General features: G+C 48.6%; 1 protein-coding gene across 1 annotated transcript in view; it reads left to right on the top strand.

Annotated features, from left to right (window-relative positions):
- LOC144119988 (uncharacterized) overlaps positions 1–25,002 on the top strand; it is a 161,699-nt gene that overhangs the window by 56,254 nt on the left and 80,443 nt on the right. The window contains exons 8-9 of the mRNA XM_077652477.1: positions 4,067–4,225; positions 15,592–15,666. Coding sequence (XP_077508603.1) covers positions 4,067–4,225; positions 15,592–15,666 — 234 coding nt within the window. The remainder of the gene's footprint in view (positions 1–4,066; positions 4,226–15,591; positions 15,667–25,002) is intronic.

A 25,002-nucleotide genomic window follows, 5' to 3' on the forward strand; every position in this document is an offset into this window, starting at 1 on the left:
GGTACTGAAGGTTAAGAGCAACCGCAGCCGGTAAAATTGCCAGTTGGTGATTTCGGACATTTGGTTCTGAAGCCACGTCTTGGCGGCGCATCGAAGGGCAAAAGAGACATTCCGAAGCTGTCAGTCTTCGTCCCACGTATTGTACGCAGCTACATGGTCGTAGCTGTCCAGCCTCTTCTTAAGATTCTCCAATTGGCGCCACGAAATGGCGTGGGTGTACGAGGCGCATGGAGGAGCAGCGGTGGGGAACTCGCTGAGTGCTGGATGGTATTCCTTACAGTCGCCGACGTCATGGATAGGGACGGTGTGGTTGGAGGACAGAGCTGGGATCTAAGCTTCTCAAGCGGCGCCTTCTCTCGGGAGAAGGTGTATTTTCCACGATTGTAGCTGAGCGGTGCATGCCCCGGAAGCTCGTCGTACCAGAGGCAGCACCCCAATTAACACCAAAATGTTACGGAAAGCCGCACGAACACGAGGAACGAGCTTCGCGTACGGGGTAGTAGGCACGGCAGGAACTGGTCTGCCAAATGACGCTCTAGCGGCCTCTGTCCTTCCTTCCATCTCGTGATAAAGCAGGTGGCAAATAAATGATTGATGGATCGAGAGATGTCACTTTGCCTGCCCATCCATTCGTGTCCCCAAAAAGCAGGTGGTCCACCTGCCATCTTGAAGGTCTCGTTCCAGAGAAAAGACTGCGTCTGCCCTCCGTGTCATGAAAACCACGCGGCCAACCTGCCCCGCTGGCTTAGTGGGAACCTGCCTACCATGGCACTTGGTCGAAAGGTGACGTTATCTTGAGACGTGGCGGCTGTGACATAGTGGTTATCATCATCAACCTGACTTCGCCCACTTCAGAGCAAAGACCTCTCACATGTCTCTCTAATTAACCTTGTACTTTGCCAGCTGCTACCACCGTATCGCCGCAAATACTTGATCTCAACCGCCCATCTAATCTTCTGCCGCCCACTGCTACGCTTGCCTTCTCTTGGAATCCACTCCGTTACCCCTTAAAACCAGCGGTTATTTTGCTTTCGCATTACATGCCCTGCCCAAGCCCATTTCCATCTCTTGATTTCGACTAGGATGACATTAACTCTTGTTTGTTCCCTCAACCACTCCACCCCTTCCGGTCTTTTAATGTTGCACCTATAATTTTTCTTATTCACCGTCTGTTTACAGGAGGTATTCCGAGGCCTGAAATGGAAGCAGTTGGGGATAAGATTTAATTTACGATTCGCTGACGACGTCACTCAGGAGATAAACTACAAAGCATGATCAATGATTTAAGACAGGCAGAGCAGAACGGTGGGTCTAAAAATCTCACTTGCAGAAAACTAATGTTCCACAGTCCAGCAAGGAACAGCAGTTTACAATTAGCAGTGAGGCGCTGGAAGTCGTAGAGAAAACGTGCCCTTAAGGCAGGTAGTGTCCGCTGATGCAGATCATACCGGTACTCAAATATGGGGCAGAAACCTGGAGGCAACGAAAAGGTTACAGATTTAGTTAAGGACAACGCAGCGAGCTATGGAAAGAAAATTAATAGGTGTAACATTTAGATTCCGGAGACGGGCAGAGTGGGTGAGACATATTCGTGACCGTAATGCAATGAAATACACACATCTTGTGAGGATAGGAATGAATGCATTTCTATGATGTAAGGGCAATGAGAAGACATATATATATATATATATATATATATATATATATATATATATATATATATATATATATATATATATATATATATATATATATATATATATATATATATTACTGTAAATGACATAGCTCCTTAAGGTATGAATTTAGCGTCCTGATTTAATGATCACTTTACAACTCTGTGTGACACCACCAACTATAATCTAGATTGCACGGCTTTCTTCTGAATTCAGGTGCATGAAAGCGCGTTTCTAACTTCAACCAGTGAAGAAGTAGTCACCGCGTCTAGATCCTTAAACTGTTCTAGCTGCACTGATGTCAATGGATTGCAAATTAAATCAGTAACAGAATGTTTAGGCGTAATTTTCGTTAACGTTTATTTTTAGCCTGGCCTCCACGGAGGGAAGCTTTCCGAAACGAATGGAAGACGCGAAAATAACTAAAACATAAAGGTAATGATAAAAATATTTTTCAATTATTGACCAATATCTATACTTTCCGAATTTTGAAAAGGTTTAGAAAACCGAATACATACACGCATGACGTCCTTTATCAGTAAGCACAATATAATCACTATTGCGCAGTTCGGACACATGACATGGCATTCAACAGGACACGCACTTTTGTTACAAAACGAATACTGGAGTCTTTTGAGTACAAACTATGCACTCTAGGTGTGTTTGTGGGCTACTAAAGAGAACTTGATAGAATTAATCATATTTCCTTGTCAAAAAACTGAATCCCAATGGTTTCCGAGGGGTATTTTATAACTATTTGTCTTAAACACCGCAAACAACAAGTATGTATTAACAATCATGTCTCACATTTCAGCCATTTAACAGCAGGCGTACCGCAGGCAAGCATACTGGGCCCCTGCTCTTCTGTCGTTATATAAAAGCTTTAGTTAACACTGATAATGACACCGATTTTATAATGTATGCGGACTATACCACACTGCTTTTTACAGGGCGAGATCCTGCTGATGGGATTAACGGCGCCCGTCGTGTGGTATGGAGTACTGCAAACTATCATGCCAGTAGTACAACGAAAACAAATGCCCTGACGTTCCGACCGAAGAACCGCCGAATAAACGTTTACTTAGAATTTAAATATGGAACATCGCATATTGAAATTGTCTCAACTTAAATGCCTTGATTTTCTCTTTCAGCAAGGTATGACTTAAGACATGCAATTAGATTTAGTCGCAGCCAGAATTTTGCGTGTGTGCTGGATACTAAATAAATTAGTTATATTTACCAAGAAGCATCAAGCTCATGATATACAATAGCTTGTTCATGTCCCATGTAAACTATTGTCGTTCAGTTTGGCCAACCGCCACTATAACCAATATTAACAAACTTCACAAGGTTCAACTTAATGAATCCGTGCTATAACTAATTCTCTAGAGGAATTCCACACAGAATCCCCAATTAAAGACCTCAATATACCTTCAATACCTGGGCATCACAAAATCATGCTTCTTAGGCGCTATAAAATAGCCATTATGTTTAATAACAATTTATTTAATTTAGTTTAGTACCTCCAAAAAAGGAAAAGATTGTAGGACTCGCATACTGCAAGAGTGGGAAATTCCAGCTCGAAAAAAAATTCCAGAAATCAGATGCTACGTTTTCTCCCCCCAAGTTATTTAAATAGTTCTGTATGAGCTGATTTTGCAATTTATCTTTGTGTTTTCCTTTACTTTCAATTCTTTTTCCTCTTTCTTTTTTCAGTATAAATTAAAGTGTATAAGTTCATGCACTGCTAACGTTTCTTGCTGTGTTAGCTTATGTCAAGTGTATGGGGCCGTGGACCTCGTCAAGCTGTTGTGTGGCTTTGTCTCCACAACACAATCGTGGAGGCCAATGAGAATGTTGCATCTTTACTTAGGTATAACGCAGCGAACTATGTAAAGAAAAATAACAGCTGTAACGTTTAGAGTCCGGGAACTAGCAGAATGGGTGAGGTAACAATTGCGGTTTAATGACATCCTAGTCGAAATTGAGAAGAAAAAAATTGGCGTGGGCGGAGCTTATAATGCGAAGGCAAGATAACCGCTGGTACCCAAGTGTAACGGAGTGGATTCCAAGGCAAGGAAAGCGTAGCAGGGGAGGCAAAAAGTTAGCTGGGCGGATGCAATGAAGTTTCCGGGGATGTGGTGGCCGCAGGTGGCAAATTACATGGTTATTTGGAGAGCCATGGGAGAGGCCTTTTCCCCTGCAGTAGGCGTAGGCAGTCTGATATGATGATGAGTGTACTGCTTGTTGTGTGCCTCATATCATAGGTAAATGAAAACAAATTCTAAAAGACTCTCATCTTCCGCAATGTTTTTCTGTTGTTTTTCTTTTCAGGTAAATGAAAACAAATTCTAGAATACTCTCATCTTCTGGAATGTTTTTCTTTTCAGGTCATGCCTATGAGTCTGTTGGGAACTGCTGAGCAGCTAGAGCTTGGGGGCTTTCAGAAAGAAATGGCTGACGCATTTGGCGCCTTCCTTGTGCATTACAAAAAAGGGAATTCTGATGACGCCAAGAATGCTCCAGAGATCGAATCAAAGGTCGCAAAGGTTAGTCACAAATCGTTCTGTGTGGCTTTCCAGCCAACGCTAGAACCGCTGCTGCCGTGGTGCTCGACTGCTGATCCGCAAGACGCGGGTTCGGTCCCAGCTGTGGCGGTTGTATTTCGATGGAGGGTAAATCCTAGCGGCCCGTGCACTGTACGATGTTATTGCACGCTAAAGAGCCCTAGTTGGTAAAAATAATCCGGAGATTTCCACTACGACGTTCGTCATAGCCTGAATCGCGTTAATCCGCATTAAAACCAAACCAAAAGACTTAAGCACCACATGCTGAAGCAATATCTGTGTTTTCTGACTTTCAGACTTTCAGATAATAAAAAAAAAACGAACGCGCGACCTGTGATCATGCCACGCTGTACGATGAGGAGAGCTATAGAGCAATAGGGAGGCTTCATTTAGAGGAATTTATAACAGTACAAGCCTGCACTTCTTTGTGCTTCTAATACTCAAGGCCCGAGCCCGGATACGCTATCGTCTACACACAAATATAAACTGTTTAATGGCTATCATAGTTTTTTGTTTTCTTTCGTGAGTATTTATGAGCTCTTGTTCAAATGGCGTGGCCATTGGTGCAACTGAGTGAACAGAAAAACTCGTTATTATTAGCTAATTATGGTGTCAGAAGCTACATTGAATGTTTATTTGCTGTCAGAATAAATGCTCCAGTATCACAAATTCACAGTGCACTATTATGTAAGTGGCCAGATTCAGCACCACACAAGTACATATCGACCACTGTCATGCGTCGTCTCAAAAATTTGTCCCAGAAAACTAGTGAAAATAATACACAATTTCTGACACTGACCGTTTAGTTGCTTTCGGAATATATTCTGTTGAGTAGCTCAAATTAAGCGTTGAGTATTATGGGAGCATCCTATACGGCAGCAAACCAACCCATATCGAGAACCGTTCTGTGTCGTGTCAGAAATTCGGACCACAAGTCCCCGAACCGAGCCATCCGAAACGAGTATATTAGAACAAACTGGCATTAGACAAGGATGTAAATGAGACAGTTGCTCATTTGTTGTTGGTTAACACGCAAGACGACTGTGGATTAGAATAATGCTGCAGCGCATGCGCAGAAGAAAATGACAAATAAATGTTATGCACTCGTGAACCTGGCTAGATAAAAGCTTTTTGAAACAGTTAAAAAATTCCATATTTTCATGCTGAAAGAATACAGATGTGAAAAAATAGTTTTTGGCACCTCGCCGTTAGTTTCCACGCCAACTGCGTGCGCTTTGGCATGTGTTACTGCTCTCTGCCGGAACCATATCTAACATAGCTGTGTCGAGTGAAGCAAGCTAATAAAGTTATCAGCTAAAAGCTTTTTTCTAGACGTGGAAATGGAGCCTTGCGTTAAGAGCCAATCGAGCGACTGACGGCAGCAGTTTTTTCCCGCCCAGTAGAACTAATTTCAGCGCCGTGTGCACGAAGCAGGTAGCCTGTATGGTGCTGGCCGTATTTCTGTGCCGTTAACACGACAACTGTCGAGGTATTCGGAGGACTAAGGCAACGTTGTCCTTTATCGCGCCTGCTGTTCATGCTTGCTGTGACATGAAAAGAAGTCCAAAAGAACATAATCTAAGTTGTGATATCTCGTACATATGAGGCACAAAGGTCGTAGAGCAAAGGCTGCTTGGTGTAATGTATGTGGACGATATTATACTGGTAGCAGATAGCCAGGAAGATTTCCTATCGAAATTGTGGTTAGTTCTGGAGCTGAAGGAGAGGCTCCAGCCTTCGCTTTTATCTCAATTTAGTCAGGTCTCTTGATACTGAAAGATTCAACTAATCAGTTGCTTACAATAAAAGACCCAGAGTGACTGAATATAGATAATTCGGTGTATGAATAGACGGAGAACCGATCTACACGAAAAAGCACTGTCTGTTAGAGCAAAATGCAGAAGAGTAGCCTGGATAATGAAACATAGGGCATTATTCGGGTAGAGTAAATAAGTAGTACCTTGAGGTATCTGAAAAAGAGTAATGATGCTATGGCTTACGATGAGCAATGCGGTTTTGTGCCTTTTCGGTCAAGATTACAAATAAATCAGAGAGCGGTTAGAAGATTAGCATAGGTGCCCAAGGCAAAACCACAAACGAGGCAATACAGGGGGACATGTGCTGGGCATCGTTCCATGCACGGTAAGGTTAATGTATTTTATATTGCCGCGAATATTTGTAGTGTTTGGTTATTCTTGAAACCTGCCTCACGCCGCTTTATCTCTTTGTTTTTTCATAGAAGGTGCGACCAGGTTTATTTCAGTTGATCATATCCAGGCGGAGCAGATTCTATGTTGTTTCAGAATGTTATAGTAACTCTGCAGGTCGCATCTCGAAATTTACGTTATCAGCTTGAAATTGAGCACTGCCGGGAGCGGCGGCCATTCCACTCGACGACCGCCGAGCAGGCTTGTTGCAACGCCATCGCAGAGTCATTCAGTTATTTTCGGGCGCAAGTCAGCCCATAATACAGAATTTTCTTTACAAGATATTTTCACTCTCTTTCTGCTCTCCGGGCTGCAGCGATCACTACGTGACATATAGCGGAGGTGCTAACGGATGTCCCTAAAGCCCTAACCCCCCGGGAGCTGCAAGAGCAGCTCGAACCGTCTCGAAGAAGTAGATCTCTACAAAACCGCATAAGCCGTCTCAACCGAAGACTAAGTGTGAAGCAGCCGTCGTCTGCCGAGGCGTTCACCTGAATATGGACTACTGCCGGCCACACGCAAGCAAAGAAGGACTCCTCAACGCCGACGTCGGCCATGGCTACGACGCCAGCCCCCATGTTTTTGCACTAGCCCCTACTGCCGCCCACGTTGAACGGTTCACCAAGCGAGGATCCTGAACAATGGGTGGATGAGTTTGATGATGTCGCCGTATTCAACACTTGGGATGACCAGACTAAAGTGAGCTACGTTTTCTTCGCACCGGGAGGACTAGCCAAAAGTCGGTCCAAAATCCAGGAAGCTTCTCTGGCGACGTGGGGATCAATCAAGCGTAAGTTCCTGACAATCTTCGCAGCATCGCCAGGAAAGGAAGAGCTCAAATGTATCTACAGTCGCGCATCCAGCACCCGAATGAGACGCTGACCGCATACACAAAGACAAGCGGCGTCTTTTTCGAAGAGTCGATCATAACATGACAGAAGGAAAGAAGAGGGACCTTTTGATGCGTGCTACTAAAGTTGCACTTTTCTTTGGTCTGACCCGCTGCCCATCGAAGAACGTCGACGAATCACAACCAAAGCAGCCACCATTCAGAAAACTTTGGAAGCATGAGGCCGCCATTTCCCTCAACAGCTCCATGTGACCTCAACAACCCTTTCGGATGGCAGAGCATTTAGAGGCAACCTGCAGGTTGTCATCCGCGAAATTGTGCGGGAAGAGCTGTGGCGCCTGTTATCTTCAACCAGATTGAACTAGCGACCCTTGAAGAACTCATCCACGAAGAAGTGCAGCATACACTTAGCTAACCGTCATCGACGCCTCCAGCTGACTCTAGCCGCGACCTGCAGTACTCAGTCCTCAGCCCAAACGAGACACCCTAATTCCGGCACTTCGACACGAATGATCTCTTCCCAAACGCCGCTCTCCTGCCCCTGCCCGCTCAACCTATGAACGACGCTCAAGTCCCAGGGAATTAGGATATGAGACGCCTGGAGGTCTTCCGCTTACCACCCGCTGTGCTTCCATTGTGGTAAAGGCGGGCATATTGTTGGTCACTGCTCGTATCGCCGTATCGGTCTTAGTGGCTTTGGAATTACCGCACCACGACCACGCTTCCGCGAGTACCAAAATCCGCGAGTACCTGCGTCGATAGGAGTATGCGCCGAACCGACTTTCGAGCTCACCATCGCCGTCAGCCTCGCGTCTTGCGTCGCCACGCCGCACCTTCGTAGCCGCGGTGCAATGAAGGTCTTCCAGCCCCCGCAGGGGAAACCAAAGAAAGTAACCTCTGTAGGTGAGGTTGCTCACGAGCTGAACGCTGAAGATCCTCAAACGACTACGCCGCATGAAAGCGCCGCCCCCGATACTCCGACGCCACATACACTGACAACCCCGACCACGACGCGAACCGCGTTCAAAACAATGCCCCAAACAGCAAAGTTTCGACACGCCCCATCCACGATTCACATACCCGACAAATCCGTCACTCGACGCCAAGGACGACCTGTAACGTAAGAGCGAGGACATTCGACTTAGAAGTAGTTATTGACGGCCGAAAACTCGCCGCACTAGTCGACACAGAATCCGATTGCTCAGTGATGAATGCAACATTTGCTGCACATCTGAGGAATGTCAAGGCCGTTTGGGACAGCCCATAAATGCGCGCCACAGGGGGCACCTCATTACGCCATTAGGATGATGCACAGCGCGAGTAACTATCAAGGCACATACCTATCCTGCTACCTTCGTTGTGCTACGGCAATGTTCCCGAGAAGTGATCTTGGGCATAGATTTTCTTAATGAGCACCAAGCGATCAACAACCTGCGATCAAAGCTGATCACGCTTTGGATGGACGAGTCTGTCCCTTCGATGAGAACTCTGGAACGTTGCTTTGCCCTGAGCGTCCTGGAGGAAAAAGTGAGCGTCCCACCCCGCTCAAGCATCATCGGCACCATAGGCGCCACGGAAACCAATAACACAGGGGCCATCATTGAGGGGAGCATACAGTTGCTTCTAGACCGAGGAATCAGCATCGCAAGAGGTATCGCATGTCTCTCCAATAGTCAACCTGAAGTACTGCGGACTAACTTCAGCCAAGAATGCCGGTACGTTAACACAGGAACGACGGTTGCTTTCTTCGACGAAATATCGACGTACGATATTCCTTAGGCTACCCCGACCCATCCGTGAAAGATTCGCCTGATCATGGGAACTAAACCACTTTCGACGCAGACCCATCCCTGCTCCGGAACAGACAAGACCACATCCGCAATCTGCTTGGAAGCTACAGTGAGTGCTTCGCATCACTGCCGAAAGGTCCGACAAACGCCATTAGCCAAGCATCGCATTGTAACCGACCAGCACACTCGACGTCTTCGCCAAAGCCGCTACCGTGTGTCGCTGCAAGAACAAGCCATCCCTGACCAAGTGGAAGAAATTCTTCGCGATGACGTTAGACGTTATCAGCCTCCAATGAGCACTTGGGTGGCATCGGTTGTTCTAGTGAGGAAAAAAGATGAGTACTTCGTTTCTGCGTTGATTACTGCCGCTTTCACAACATAAGAAGCACGTCTACCCTCCCCTCCCCATAATTTTAAACACACTGTACCGGCTCTGCAACGCCAAGTATTTTTTATTGATGGACCTCAACAACGGGTACTGGCAAATTCAGGTCGATGGAGGGGATTGCGAGAATACCGCATTTTTTATTCCAGATGGCACCTTCGAATTCAAGCTTATGCCATTTCGCCTTTTTTCCACACCAGCGACGCTTTAGCTAGTTTGGATACAGAATTGGCAGGTCTGAAGTTGCAAATTTTCCTGGTATATTTAGATGAAGCCGTTGTCTCCGCCTGGAACATTGAAGAGTAGCTCAAACGGCTTTGAACAGCACTAAACGCAATTAAGTCGCCCGGTTTACCCTTGAGATCAGAGAAGCGCCCCTTTGTCTACGAATACCTGCCGTTTCTAGCCCACATTGTCAGCAAGAAGCGAGTACACCCAGACCCGTAGAAAACAGCTGCGAGTTCAGTGTTTCCGCCACCTTCCATCAGAAAAGTTGTGCACAGAATCTTCTGACTGTGCGCGTATTGCCAACGACTAGTCAAAAACTTTTCGCCCATCACTTGGCCTCTGACGCAACTAACAAATGCAGGCGTGCCATTTAAATGGTGAGCGCCGCAAGTGGAAGCCTTCAAAGAAATTCAGCATCGTTTACAGTCCCCATCGATCCTCGCGTATTTTGATGAAAACGCCGAGACTGAAATTCATACCAACGCAATCAGCGCGGGCGCAGGCCCGACGGAAACCGACGAGCTAGAAAACGTAATCCCATACGCTAGCCGTTCCCTGACCAAAGTCGAGGCTAACTTTTCGGAATGCCTTGCCAAAATATGGGCTGCGTCGAAATTCCGCCCTTAACTGTACGCACAACCGTTCAATGTAATCAGCGATCACCACGCGCTGTGCTGGTTTGCAGTTTGAAAGACCCCTTTGGCCGCCTCGCTCGTTGGGCCTGCGCCTTCAGGAATTTTACATCACCATCATTTAATTCCGCTCTCTGACGCCCACTGCCTCTCACAAGCCCCTGTACATGCACCGCGGCCGGACGGCGGTGAGGACGCCTTCCTGGGACCCAGCAGCTCCACCTCTTTTGCAGAGCAGCAACGCTCCGACCCTGACCTAAAACACCTGATCGTGATTTCAACAGTTCGGCATGGGCCTGCTTGACCCTTTCCCGACGTCAACGTGCGTAAATAAGTGCATCATCATCGCGGCCGAATACCTGACCCGCTACGCCGAGCCAAAAGCGCTACCTAACGGAACAGTAGCAGAAGTGGCCAAATTTTCCCGCAAGTTCATTCTTCTGTGACACATCCGAAGAGATTTTTTCACTCCCCGCATCGTTCAAGCGCGGATAGCCTTCGTTCTCTGTACAGAATGATGTCTTCGTGAAGAACTTCGCAGCGAACAAAGGAGCCTACTTCCTTGTTGTACTTGCATGCCTCCGCGCAGTTCTAAAGGCTTCACACGACGAGCCGACAGCTAGATACTTCGGATTTTCTCACACCCTGCGCCGCATTCAAGACAAGTATTCCTAGCCGCGACTCTCTGCCGATGCCGCATATTTTGTGAACACGTGGCGAGGTTTTCAGGGACGAAAGACCTCTCCAGCAGAAATTCAGAATTTCTGCACCATATTGAACCGCCCTCAATGTCTTTTCAGCAGTTCGGCAGGAACCTGCTTGGACCTATCCCGAACTCAAAGTCTGGAAATAAGTAGGTGGTCATCGCGTCCGACTACCTGGCGCGCTATGCCGTGCCCAAAGGGCTACCTAACGGAACAGCAGCAGAAGTGGCAAAATTTTTCCTGGAGTGCATTCTTCTGTGACACGGCGCCCCCGATGTACTCATGACGGACAGAGGAACAACTTCTACGGTAGAACCTGACGCAAGCCAACCTGTGCTACAGCCAAACAATCCACCGGATGGCAACTGCATATCATCCGTAGACCAACTGATTGACGGGGGGCTAAAGAAAAACCATCGCTAACATGATCGTCATGTATATCGATACCGAACAGAAGACCTGGGACGTCATCCTGTCTTACATAGTCTTAGTTTCACCGCAGTGCCGGAGACCACCCAGATGACGCGTTTTAGGCTCGTCCATGGCAGGGAGGCCGTGACCACGCTAGACGCCATGCTGCCGAACGTTACTGAAGATAACGTCGACGTCGCCGCCTACCTTCAACGCGCAGAAGCTTGAAGACTTGTCCGATTACGGATGAAAGAACAGTAGCGCACCGAGGCCACACGCTGCAAACTACGAAGACTCAACGTGGAATACAAGCCAGAAGGCCCAGTCTGGGTTTGGACGCCCATTCGCCGCCGCGGGTTGAGTGAAAAACTTTTGCGCCGCTGTTACTGCCTGTGCAAGGCTCTTCGTCGGCTAGGTGAACTGGACTGAACACAGTCTAGGTGAAGTCCACTGCGAAGTCATCCCTTTTGAAATGACTGCATCCCATTGACGCCGCGTATTACCATGTCGTCCGTCTAAAGCCTTATTAAGCGCTCTAAATGATTTTTGCTTCTACACTCGGTGTTTATTTTGCACACTCCGTTTTATTTGTTCCAAGTTGACCTATTTGCTATAAAGCATCATGGCGATGCTTACTTGAGAGGGGAATAATGCCTTGAATAATTGTAGTCTTTTTTGTTCATTCTTGAAAGCTCCCGAAACGCCTCTTTATGGCTTTGTTCGTGATGCAAGACGCGACGAGAGTTACCTCGATTTATCGTATCCAGGTGGAGCAGATTCTACATTATTTCAGAATGCTGTAGTACCTCTGCACGCCGTTTCTTGAAAGTTCGCTATCAGCTTTAAATAGAGCACGGCCGAGAGCAGTGGGCATTCTGTTCGACCACTGTCGAGCACACTTGATGCTACGGCACCTCTCAGTGATTCAGCCCATTGTGGGCGCAAGTCGGCCCAAATAAACAGTATTATTTAGGCGCCATTTTCGCTATCTTTTTATCTCTGTAGATTACAGCCACCACTACGTGACAGTATGAAGAACGCTTGATGAACCTGGGCGCTAATAGCTGGACAGCTAAGGTATTTAACATAATGGCGGAAACTACTAGGGAACTATCCTGCAAGTTTGGGGGACGCAAGGACGAAGAAGCAAAGTGCTTTAAACGACAGGTAAAATCAAAGAAGGTAAAAACAGGCATAGGAAAAGGGAGATCAGGAAGGAATCGTTCCGTAATTAGTGAAGATGCAGTGTCCATAATAATATATATACAGTCGACTGGCCCTGTCTTGGAGTCCTTGATAAAGCACCGGAAATACGAGGAGAACGTGTAAAGTCGCGAAAAGCACGTACTTTGTCAGGGTTGGGCTTGGCTGCGGAAGCATCAGCCAATAAACCAAGGACCTCAATTTGGCTCTAGCCAAAGGTGCACTTCTTGGAGTTCAGTTGGAGACCTGCGCGGCGGAAGACACAAGTATCATTGAAAGGCTGTGCAGGTTATTTTCGGACGTGGAGAAAACAGCAATGTCATCTAGGTAGCAGAAGCAAGTCGTCTATTTAAAGCCACGCATGAGCGATTCCGTCATGCACTCGAAGGTTAAAGGAGCGTTTGAGGCTGAGAGGGATGACAGAGTTTGTGCAGGCCATAGGAGGTGACAAATGAAGTCAAAAATCCCGTTCGTCAACAGAAATATGAGAGTAGGCTGAATGAATAGAAGAAACTAGCTGGCGCCATGTAGTCGAAGTGTCATCAGTTCTTGGAAGAAGATAGACGTCTTTCATTGATATCTTGTTCAGATGGCGGTAGTAGACACAGAAGTACCAACTTCCATCTTTATTTTACCAACCCTACAGAGGACACCCAAAGACTGCTGGAAGGATCTGTAATTTCGTTCGACAGCATCTTGTCACTCTCGTCTGAACGACGTGGCGCTCAGAAGGGAAGACACGATAGAGCCTTAAGTGTATGGGGTTGGCATCACCCGTGTTAATGCGACGGGTTACGACAGTAGTTTGGTAGAGAGGACGATTCCCGGAATAGAAGACGTAACTCTAGGAAACTTAAAAGGATGTAGGGGGCGCTGCCTTGGTCAGGTGTCTAGTCCACCACGATTATTTAAGAAGTAGGGTTCAGATGCGAAGCGGGCCGGCGGAGAAGCTCATGCAGATCAAGTTGATGCGAAGCTATGAGAGCAGAAATGGTAATTACTGTCCAAGAAAACAGTTCGAGTGCGATGCCATAAGGTAAAACTTGAGCACAGAGGCTAAGTTCAGAACCAGAAAACAGGTGTGGTTGCCGATGACAGTCGGGACAGTGTGGAAGGGATGGCGTTACGCTGAAGGACCACGTCCTTGATTGGGTAAGCGAGGTACGTACTATGAAGAACGTGGAGGAATTGAAAAAATGGGAGCATAGACGCGGCCGACGAGTAAACTCAGCTGCACCTAACCGGGGCGGCTTGGTTGTTGGAGCTTTCCGAACAGAGGGGATGTCCAAGCGTAGAAGGCCAGCAGATGAATCAATTATTGCTGTGTTGGTCGCTAATAAGTCACTGCCGAGGATCACATTATGGGAGCAGCGGCCACTGACGATGAACAGGACAGGCGTAGAACGACCGGCAGTGTAAACGCGCGCAGCGCACCTCATAGCCACCGCCGCGGCACTCCCATCGGCGACTTGAACGACCAAAGAAACAGGAAAGGGCCGCAGTCAAGAAGCACGCAAAAAACTACGTCACACCAAAACAAGCTGCAATGTTTTCATCGTCGTTAACAGCACCGCGACAAAACAACGTCCTCCTCGTCTCTAGACTGCGTACCGTATTAATATCACAATTTAATTGCCACCTCTGGCGAAGGCAGGTAGGCCTCCTTCAAGTATTTCATCTTTTTTTTTGCGTGGTTCTATCCATGAAAAATGAACCAATAACAATATGCCCACCTTTAGTTTTCAAGGAGCAGAACAAAAAAAAAGCGCGAAAGAAGAGCAGACACGGAGAAGCGCTTGCTAGAAATTTCAGCGGCTGTCCTCCTCTGCCCCGTTGTTTTTGCGCCGAGTTCCTCCTTCACCAATTCGCCCACTTGCCCGACTCATCATGCCGCCTAAAACCATACCTTAATGTCCAAAATTTCGCTTGGCTTTAGGTCACGCTCCCGATCACGTCGTGGTCACGTAATCAAATGTTGACTACGTGACGTGTCACACCACCTGACTGTTGCTACTCTACGTTAACAGTCTATGCACTTAATCCTGTGCAAAAGGGTACATATAACAGGTTCGGCTGTATAAGTAAAAACTGTAGGAGAAGGAAATTTGTGGGCGGTATAGCTCTCAAGTCCTCATTAACTGAAAGTCGTTTGTTGTTCTCGTCCTTCAGTTAAAAGGTGTATTTCCATGCTGTTGTAATCACGTCACAGTGACGTAAACTAGGTGTCAGGTGACCCACCTGTTTTCTGCTCACAGCACCACCTAAGACGACGACATCGCCAACGACGCCATGTTTCTGCGAAATGAAAGCCGCGACTAATATCCATGCCTAAAACGAGTGAAATAAACATTGCCATGTATCTACTGCGCTTCACTCATGATAAGCAAACGCACGCAACAGTTATGATTACATTCGATACACTACTTTATTCACTTAACAATATCACGAGCTGTACCAAACTCCTGGCTAACAACCAGGCAGACCTCTTTTCTATTCATTAAAATCTCTCCTCCTCCACAGCCTCGCAAGTAACAAAGCATAACCACTATAAACGATGCAAAATAAAATGCAAAAAATGGCCACGCAGTGCATGCGCATCAAATTCACATTTGGGCTAACAGCGCTAAGCAACCATAATTTTGGTTTATGCTTAATAAATTATTACATTTCCCAACACATCCTCGGTGCCTTGAAGGCTCTGCGCATTCTGCTTCTGTCGCAGCCAAGCGGATGCATACTTCGCCCACAATTTGTGCACCAGCGCCGATCACCGTCGCCGCTCGTCATGTGGCGAGGAATTGGTGGGGGCACACCGGTATAGAGTTCCCGTAGCGCAGACTTTGCCGGCTGTCAGAATTAATTCCATGAAGTCTGTCTTTCCAGACGGCGCTAGCAGTTTGTCTCGTAAATCCCTAACGCTATTTTTCTTCTTTTGCAGGCAATGGTGGCAAAAGATGTGGATGCTGACTTTCCTTCAAACAGGGTTTTAGGAGGCTTCAAAGGTGGTCCAAACGTAAGTGCACTTGAGATAATGTCGAGCTGCGTTTTTCTTGCTGATATGTATGACGATATCGTCATCTGTCTGTGTGCTGACCGGCCTATCGCTTTATTTTACAGCCCTCTGCCACGTCTTCTTATTGGATAACCATAGTAGATATTGGGAAACTCGCGTATTCTCTTGCGTTTCCCTGGAGGGTGAGATCATACAGCCGGGCATAAAAGCACACGAAATCCATAGAATCCCTACATTTGGTTGTGATGCACCATGACCTGTAGTTTCATTGAAGTGTTTGGCATTTGCCTGGCTCGGAGAGGAAGGCAAGTGTCTCAGAGGCTTCTAGGAAACATGCGAAACATTGACTGGCGTTAATTCACAATTAAAGCTCTTACAAAACTTGCCTGAAAGGCTCTCTAAATCCCCAAATGCGCAGAAATATTTCTAGCAGGAATTGGTACGCTCTAGTTTCTAAAGGAGGGATCACACGCATGCTGGTGCCTTGTGTACCGTGCCGATGTGGCAGTTGAGAACAGCCGATCACAGAGAAATGGTATTTAATACAGCGAATTACATTTCACCAGAAACTGGGGTAAGCCTTTACTCTCAAATTTTGTGGCACTTACACCAGTCCAAGACTTCTCCTATTGTCAAAGCGGGCAAGCAGATGCCGAATTGGATTATGTAGAGCACCTTAGGGAGCCCGGAACCGAACCAGTCGGTTGCGATGTGCGGTCATGGAGCGTAGCAGACCGGACACTGACTTGACCACCGGTATCCATCAAGAATGTGGTACCGGTGGTCTATGTCGGTAACACAGAAAAGGCGACAGGGTTCGAGGCTTTGACCGCTCGTCGCCGCTAGCGGTCGGCCAGCTAGTTTCCTAATCGGGGGTGGTAATAACAGTGGGCGGTGGTGGGCGCCCAATCGGTGGTGGTAATAACAGAACGGTGGCCGATATGGTGAGCCAAAACGGCGTTCCTGCGAACCGGAACGAGAGTGTTCACGTTGTCGGTGATGCAGTCGGGACCCAAGGCGGGCTGGAGTCGACGTAATAGCGGTTAGCGGCTTGAAGCGTCGGCAGAGCTGATTGATAGATGCGGACGGGGTCATCTGCTCCGGATGGGAAGGGTGGGGTATTGGAGGAGCAGCGGGGGCGACGTTTGTAGAGCTGACTGCGGCAACCTAGGATGAGTGGTTGCCTATCTCCAGCATCTTGTCGTCGAGTCGGCTAGTTGGGAGAGCTCCATTGTAGAGGCAGCAGCCAGGGTCATCTGGACGTTCACTGGCAGACGTTGGAGGAATAACTCGTGCCATGCACAAGAGCAGTTGACTGGGTCGGCTTTCTCCAAGGTACACAGCAGACACAAGCTATTGAATACGCGCTCGCGTCGGCGCTGCAGTGCGCGCGAGGAGCTCTGCCTTAAGCTCATCTTATGGATGCGCGAGGGGGTTCATGCGGAACCAGGCCTGGAGATCGGCGATCTCTTCAGCTGCAGTCGGTGGTAGGGTAGAGACGACGACATGTAACTATCGTGTGGCTTGGGTCGTGACGTGGGCTAGTTCAATGTGGGCCTCGACCTGATGACCACAGAGCCCTAGGTTACTCTCGTAGAAGGGTGGCAGGAGAACAGCAGCAGCTGAGAGGGGTGCCAGGGCCTGAGGCGTCGAAGTCGGCACCGAGCAGTGTTCCGCGTTCTGCGTGGAGAACGGGTCCTGGTGGTTCTCTTTGGCTCTGCGTCGTCTCAGCAAGAGCAACGGGGACCACGCCCGGGTTACCACCTGTAGACTACCGTTGGGAGAAACGACTCGAAACAGTCGGTTGCAGACGATTTTTTTAATTCCTCGTCGTTATGAAAGTGCCATCTCAGAGCTCGAGCTTACTAGCACCCGGCTCGTGTCACCTTGTCTTTCCCGGCATTCCTTCGTCAAGAGAGGGCGCTGTTATTATCACAAAGGGAAGGGCTGAGGGGGCGATGTAGGGCTTATAGCCTCCTGAGTACGGGAGCAATTTTTGAGGAATTTCTGTGCAACTCTTCTGCGTGTCAAAATATAGAAAATAACTTTCTAAAATAAAGCAGTTCCGAAGCAAAAAAGGAAATCCTGGATCTTCTTTGCACAGTTCGGCACTCTGGGACATTTAGCGTGTCACAGTGCAGGAAGTGGCTCCAAGTTGAAAAATAAAGAAGTACATGGCATTTTGTCATTCCGTGTTGACTACCGGGAGAGGGTTCGAGTGATACTTCGGCTTCACTTCGAGAAGCTAAGAATAATGCTGTCGTACCTTGCCTTATCAGGTGTTAGTGTAATAACATTGACCCTCTTTCTTGTAGTCGCCTCTCGGTCGTTTTGCTTCTATTCTTGAGGTCGGCCCGAAGTGGTCACTTCTGCTTGCCTGAGGGAAATTAGTTACTGGTTTCAAAATGCACACAAAGGGACCATGTTTCTTGAGAACCGTGGAATTGTCAGTCCTGATTCTGCTGGTATCTTAGTGTTACATGCAGTATCCACGAAGTATGTAAGAACAATGTCATTTTCCTACTTCACGCAAATTCGGTAGTTGGAAACATAGCAGTCAGCCGGGTAAGCTTGCCCTTTGTGCTAATTTTAGGTGTCGACAACATAATATAGTGCTACTTCGTTTTTCCTCGATTCGTCATTTGACCACGTTCGGCAATTTTCCTATGGCTCAGGGCCATATGCAGGTGACTGTAGCGGGACTCTTTTTACAGAGCTTGTTCTCACTCGGCACTCCGCATTGTTTCACCTCGATTCACAGATCTCTGATTCGGAATTCTCTTTGCTTCACCACTCCAGCGCTTTTCAATGACAGTCGATGTGAGGAAAATCTTGTTTTAAGGAGAAACTCAGCCAGTTTCACATTCGCGAGATGTCTATCTGTGGAGGAAGGTTCTTGTCAGTGAACTGAATCTTAATAACTTTGTCACAGTTGTCATCAAAGCTCGAAATTTTGGCACAGATGTGATCAGACTTGTCGTTTTCATCCTGTCATTCATCTTGACCATCAGCGTTGAGAGTAGCAGTGCGTCATCACTATCTAATGAATACGCCTCACACTCCGCTAAAAAAGCCTGGATTTCGTTATCGGTCAAATGCTCAGGATAACCGTCAAATAGGACGACTTAGTCCTGATGTATCCAGTTGGGTATTTTGAATTTAAAGCAATGCCAGCTTCATTGTTTTCGCGAAAATTACTTGAAAATGGCATCAGCGCCAAATATTATTCATCTTAAACACTTTCGCAGCTCAAATTTTTCTAGCAGCTTTTAAGATTAAATTTAAAAAAAAACTTCATTCACCACGTGGAGGAAAATGCCATATTTAGGGTGTGAACTGCTGAAACGCTAAGACTGGAAGTAACATTAACACACACGGCTAAAATTGAGTCTTACCAATAAAACGTTGCAGGCCTCAATGCTGGAAGTTCAATTTCAGAGAAACTGCGAGAGACGCTTCAAACGAAGATAACGCAATTCAGTACTTACGTAAAAATGAGCATAGACGCCTTATCTAAACACACGACGGGGCTTTCGCTTCGCAGGGATACCAGGAATGAGGAGGACATTAATATATGGATTGCAGCTGTGTAAAACCAGAGAGAGAAGATTTCATAAGGTGGATTATCACAGTGGAAGGGCTTGCGGGCTACGGGCACTGAGAAACATTCTTCTGGGAGGCCTGAAGATAATAGGAAGTTCTAGCGAGAATCAACTATTCAAATTATCAAGCAATGCAGTACTTTAACAAAATTCTACTAAGCTTTGATCCTTATTCTGACTGAGTGAAAATAGTTCTTCGGCTCCCACGAGCAGCGATTTCAACAAAACTTTTGGGGACGGGGGAGGGGCTGTACACCCCCCTGTTTTTCTTAAGGCTTCCTTTCATTGGGAGCGGATATTTTTTTATACAAGAAGAGGAATTTCTACTGTCTCCTTACTGTTGAAATCATAACTGTTGCTTTTTCTACGCAACATATTGCACACTGGTGACATTGTTCCGTCGCCACCTGGTAGCCAAACCTGTCTCCCAGAGCGTGGCCGAACGTCTTCTTTGTCTTGAGCGAGCGCGACTGTTCCGCAAGCCTCGCCCCAGTAAACGGCGGTGCTTCCTGCGTCCTGCAACGTTTCTCGGTGACATTTGGTGGAGCCGTGCTGGGTACCACCCCATTTACGCTTCTCCCCGACGATATCGTTGACGCTTCTTCCCGACGCGCGGACGCCACACCAGTCCACAAAGCGAGCCGTCGCCTGCGAGGCCTGCAACCCGAGTTTGAGCCACTGACAAGGCCTGTGCGAGCTATGACTTCCACCACTGGCAGCCAGACAAGTCATTACTCCGGCAGTGCCCAGCCGTTCGTCCTTCTCGCACCGCGGTGGCCACAATCCTTCCACGGCGACCGGTTCGAGGATGTTGAAGATTGGTTGGCCAGTTTTGTCCGTGTTGCTGCATTCAACCAATGGGACGACGAGCGGAAGGTGATGAACGTGTATTTCGCATTGCAAGACTCGGCGGAAACGTAGTTTGAAAACCACGAGGCTTCTTTTTCCAAATGGGCAGCTTCTCGCCCGTTAGTAGCTTGCCACATTCAGTTCGAGCAAGCGTAAAAGAAAAAGCTGAAATTTTCCTTCGCTCCAGGTCACAGCAGTCTGAAAGTGTGGACATGTTTATTAAGGGCATGACCTGCCTGTTCAATCGTGCTGACCCGGCCATGCCCGAAGCTACAAAGGTGCGATACCTTATGCGCGGGGTAAAGGAGCAGCTGTTTGCTGCCCTCATGCGCGATCCTCCGGGAACTGCGCCGCCTTCGCCAATGAAGCTACGACCATGGAACGTTCACTGCAGGAAAGGAGTTCCCAATACAGTCGTCAGGCAAATGTTGCGGCCGCTCACTACTGCACGTCCTTGCCAGCCCCTGGGGTTGAGGCGTTGAGAGCTTGTGCGGAGCATTGTCCCCGAAGAACTGCGACACCTCCACTTAGATGCTCCGTCGGCAAGCGTAGCTTCTACAGGCGATGTCTTCCGTAACGAAATCCGGCGAGCGGGGCAAACACCGCCAGCACCACTATTGGAACCGCACGTCATGTCTTACACCGATGCCCTGAGCAGACCTGCCTCCGCGACGCACGCGTTTCGCCCCGTTGCAGGACCACGACCACCTCATCGTTACCTGCGTCCCGTCGAGCAACAGCAGAACGTGTGCCCTCCTTTCAGCAAAGCGCACGTATGGCGAACGTCGAACAATCGCCCGCTCTGCTACCGCTGTGGGGAGCCCGGCTATATTCTGCAGAATTGCCCGTGCCGGAGGATGGGTTTGAGAGGATTCCCACCGGACACACCTCGACCGCGCTATGGTAAACGACCGCAGAACATAGAGGTGTACCTGGCCACTCAGGTGCTGCCACTGACCTCGCAGCGGCGCCAACCACGTTCGCCGTCCCCTAGGCGCTTTGATTCGCTCAGACGGCCCTCATCCTCTGGACAGTTTAGAGGCATGTCCCCTCGCCGGGAAAACTGAAGACGGCGTCCTCCGGGGGTGGGGCCGCCGCCACTGCACAGTCAAGAGCCTCCACCCGACGATTCCACGCGAAGGCCCGAGCGGCGACGAGCCGATCCGGCGACCTTACCGGCGTGTTGCGAAGGATTAGTTTCTGGTGAAATTTTAGTAACCGCCGACAGTCATGAACAGTGAGGTATCGACAGTGACCGCACTCGTCGATACCGGCGGTGATTTTTCTGTGATGAGCCGGCAGTTCGCCACGACTCTCCGTAAGGTTCTGACGCCTACGTGTAGACCCGTGATCCGCACCGCCGGTGGCCATGTAGCGATGCTAACCGGCATCTGCACCTGTTGCATCGAGATCCGCGGTCTTACTTTTACTGGTTCCTTTGTCGTACCACGTGACTGTTGAGGAGATCTCATTATGGGCATGGATTTCCTTCAAGAGCATGGTGCTTATGGTATCTTATGGTATGGTATGGAGCTTGGTGCTTATGGTATGGAGCTTATGGTATCATTTTCCACCCAGCGAGCCGTTGACGCCAACACCGAGCCCAGCAGAGTAATGTTACGCGTATGCGACGACCACATAAAAATCCCTCCGCGAGATAGCACCGGCACGGTTGGCATCACTGAAGCGAACATGTCGCTGCTCCTCGCTCGGCAAGTTTGTGTAGCTCGAGGCCTATCAGAACTTGCCAACACTCGAACCGACTTCTGAGTCTCCAATTTTACCCGTGAGCCACCGCGTTAAACGAAGACAGAGTTCGTCGATTATTTTGACGAGCTTGGAGAGTGTACTAGGCAGTGCTTTTTGTCCACCTCGTCGGACCTCGACGATGCAACGGCTACAGCCATACCGACCGACATAATCCTTCACCTCTTGGCCAGTCAGAAACGGTGCGTGGAAACCTCAGCTATTCCTTCCGCGACTCTTTTGCATCAAATTCCAAGATGCGACAGACGCCGCTTACAAAGCACCGAATTATCGTTGCTGACGACCAAAAACCACTATGCTAGAGCCCTTATGGGGTGTCTTCAAAAGAACGGGACGCCATCCGCCGCCAAGTTACATAAATGCTCCAGGACGACATCTTACAACCATCCACGACCACCAGGGGATCGCCTGTTCTCGTCATGAAGAACGATGGCACCCTCAAGTTTTGTGTGAATTACAGACGCCTCAATAACGTCACAAAAAAGATGTGTACCCTCTGCTACACATTGATGACTCCCTAGACCGCCTGCGCCATGCCACCTACTTTTCGTCACTTGACCTCCACAGTGGGTATTGGCAAATAGAGGCCGACGAACGCGACCGAGAAAACACGCTTGTATTACTCCTGACGGTTTGTACTTGTTTATTAAGGTGCTCCCTTTTGCCTTTTGCTCGGCCCCTGCCACTTTCGAATGAATGATGGACACCGTGCTGTCTGGCCTGAAGTGGCAGTCGTGCCTCGTATAACTCGACGATGCCGTGATCTTCTCTGACACGTTCGATAAGCACCTGAAACGTTTGCATGCTGTTTTGAGGCCATACGTTCTGCTGGTCTCTCTCTGAAACCGGAAAAAGGTCCTTTTTGTGTTTTGTGTGTTAATTTTTTGGTCACATTATCAGCGCTCGAAGTGTTAGCCCAGACCCCGTAAAGACGGCCGCCGTAGCTGCCTTCCCCAAGCCAACAGACAAACGGCGCCAGCGTCGTTTCTAGGGCCTCTGCGCGTACTATCGCCGGTTTGTTCACAATTTCTCCAAGCTAGCAGAGCCTCTGACCCACCTGACGAAATACGCTGAACCCTTCTTCTGGGGCCAGGACCAGGAAAGAGCCTTCACGGGACTCAAGTCCCATCTCCAATGTGCGCCTGTGTTTGGCTTATTTCGACGAAGAGGCCGGCCCGGAAGTGTGCACTGATACCAGTAACGTTGGCCTCGGTGCGGTCTTTGTTCAGCGACGGGATGGTCTAGAACGTTTGATATCTTACGCTAGTGGCACTTTATCTTGTTCCGAAGTCAATTATTCTACCATTGAAAAGGAATGTGTGGCTGTGCTGTGGGCAGTTACGAACTTTCGACCGTACTTGTATGGCCATCCGTTTCGGGTCCTGAGCAGTCATCGTTCACTGTGCTGGCTGGCGAACCTGAAAGATACCTCGGGGCGGCTTCCTCGATGGAGCCTTCGCTTACAATATTTTGATGTCACCATCGTGCACAAGTCCGACCAGAAACACAGTGATGCTGACTGTCTCTCCCGCGCTCCTATTCCCTGCCCCACGGCCCAGTCCGACGACGACTCCGGTGCTGTCACCACGTCCACCCTAGCCTGACAACAGAGGGACGACTCCAAATTGCTGCCCCTGATCGAGTACCTCGAAGGAACCGCTTCATCTCCACCTCGAATCTTAAGCGCGGCCTGTCATCGTTTTGCTTTCGCGATGGTGTCCGCTGCAAAAAGAACTACGGCCCAACGGACACTGTCTTTCTGCTTATAGTGCCAACAACGCTTCGTGACGAAGTTCTGCGTGCGTGCCACGACGACCTTCCTTCGGGCCACCTCGGGTTCTCCCCCACGTTGGCGCGCATACGCCCCAGATACTACTGCCCCAGACTTGCTGCGGTTGTCCACCGCTACGTGCGAACCTGTCGTGAGTGTCAGCGCCGGAAGACGCCGCCGACTAAAGCAGCCGGGCTTCTCTAGCCTATCGATCTCCTGCGCCTCCCATTTCAACAGGTCGGCATGGAATTACTCGGCCCACTTCCGGCGTCTTCCATGGGTAACCGGTATATTTCTGTTGCCAGCCATTGCAACACTACAGCTTACCATCCGCAAACAAACGGACTGAGCGGCTTAAGACAATTGCCGATTTGATTTCTATGTATGTCGACGATGCTCATGCGAAATGGAACCAGATACTGCCTTACATCACTTTCGCGTACAATATAGCACTCCACAAAACGACGCGCTTCACTCCCTTCTACTTTGTGCATAGTCGCGAAGCCTTGACCATGCTGGGTGGTGGTAGTGGTGTTTTATTAAAGTAATAGTAAAAAGGAAGGAAAAGATTTTTTGCTAGTCCCGGCATCTGCCATCGATACTGAAGCACCTCAGCTGGCGCTGCGGAAATAAGGAATAGCAGGCATCCGCTATTCTTTATATCCGCTGCCCCAGCTGAGATGCTTCAGTATCGATGGCAGATGACCATGCTTGGCGCCATTCTTCCTCCGGATCCTACTCCCTATTCTGTCGTGGACGCTGACCAATTTGTTCGTGACGCCAAAGCCGCTCGCCAAGTTGCTCGCCAGTGAATCTGATGCCAACAACAACGCAACGCCAAGCGCTGCAACCTCCGCCACCAGGAAGTTTTTTTACACACTCGGTGACAGTCTGGGTATGGAGTCCGATCCGTTTGCGAGGGCGCTCTGAGACGCTTCTTCGCCGTTACTTTGGTCCATACCAGGTAGTCCGCCGCCTAAGTGCGCTGACCTACGAAGTTCTCCCTCAAGGAACTGTCCGGCGTCTCGACAACCGACGTCCGATGTTGCCCAGTGGCGCGAATGAAGGCGGATTACTCCCGCTAGCCCCTTGCGTATGTTTTTCCCTTTCGCGTGCGGCATCACGTCGATGCCTCTTTAAAGAGAGGGGGGCAATGCCACACTGCTGGCATTCTTACGGCGCCACCTGGTAGCTGAACATGTCTCCCAGCGCATCTTCTTTGTCTTAATGAGCGCAGCTGTTCGGCATGCCTCGCCGTAGTAAACGGCTGTTCTTCCCGCGTACTGCTACGTTTGTCGGTGACAATATTAACAAGCAAGATGAAAAATTTTAGTTATAACTTAGTAC

Source organism: Amblyomma americanum, chromosome 2 (genome assembly GCF_052857255.1).
Source record: "Amblyomma americanum isolate KBUSLIRL-KWMA chromosome 2, ASM5285725v1, whole genome shotgun sequence".
Classification (NCBI taxonomy): Eukaryota; Metazoa; Arthropoda; class Arachnida; order Ixodida; family Ixodidae; genus Amblyomma; species Amblyomma americanum.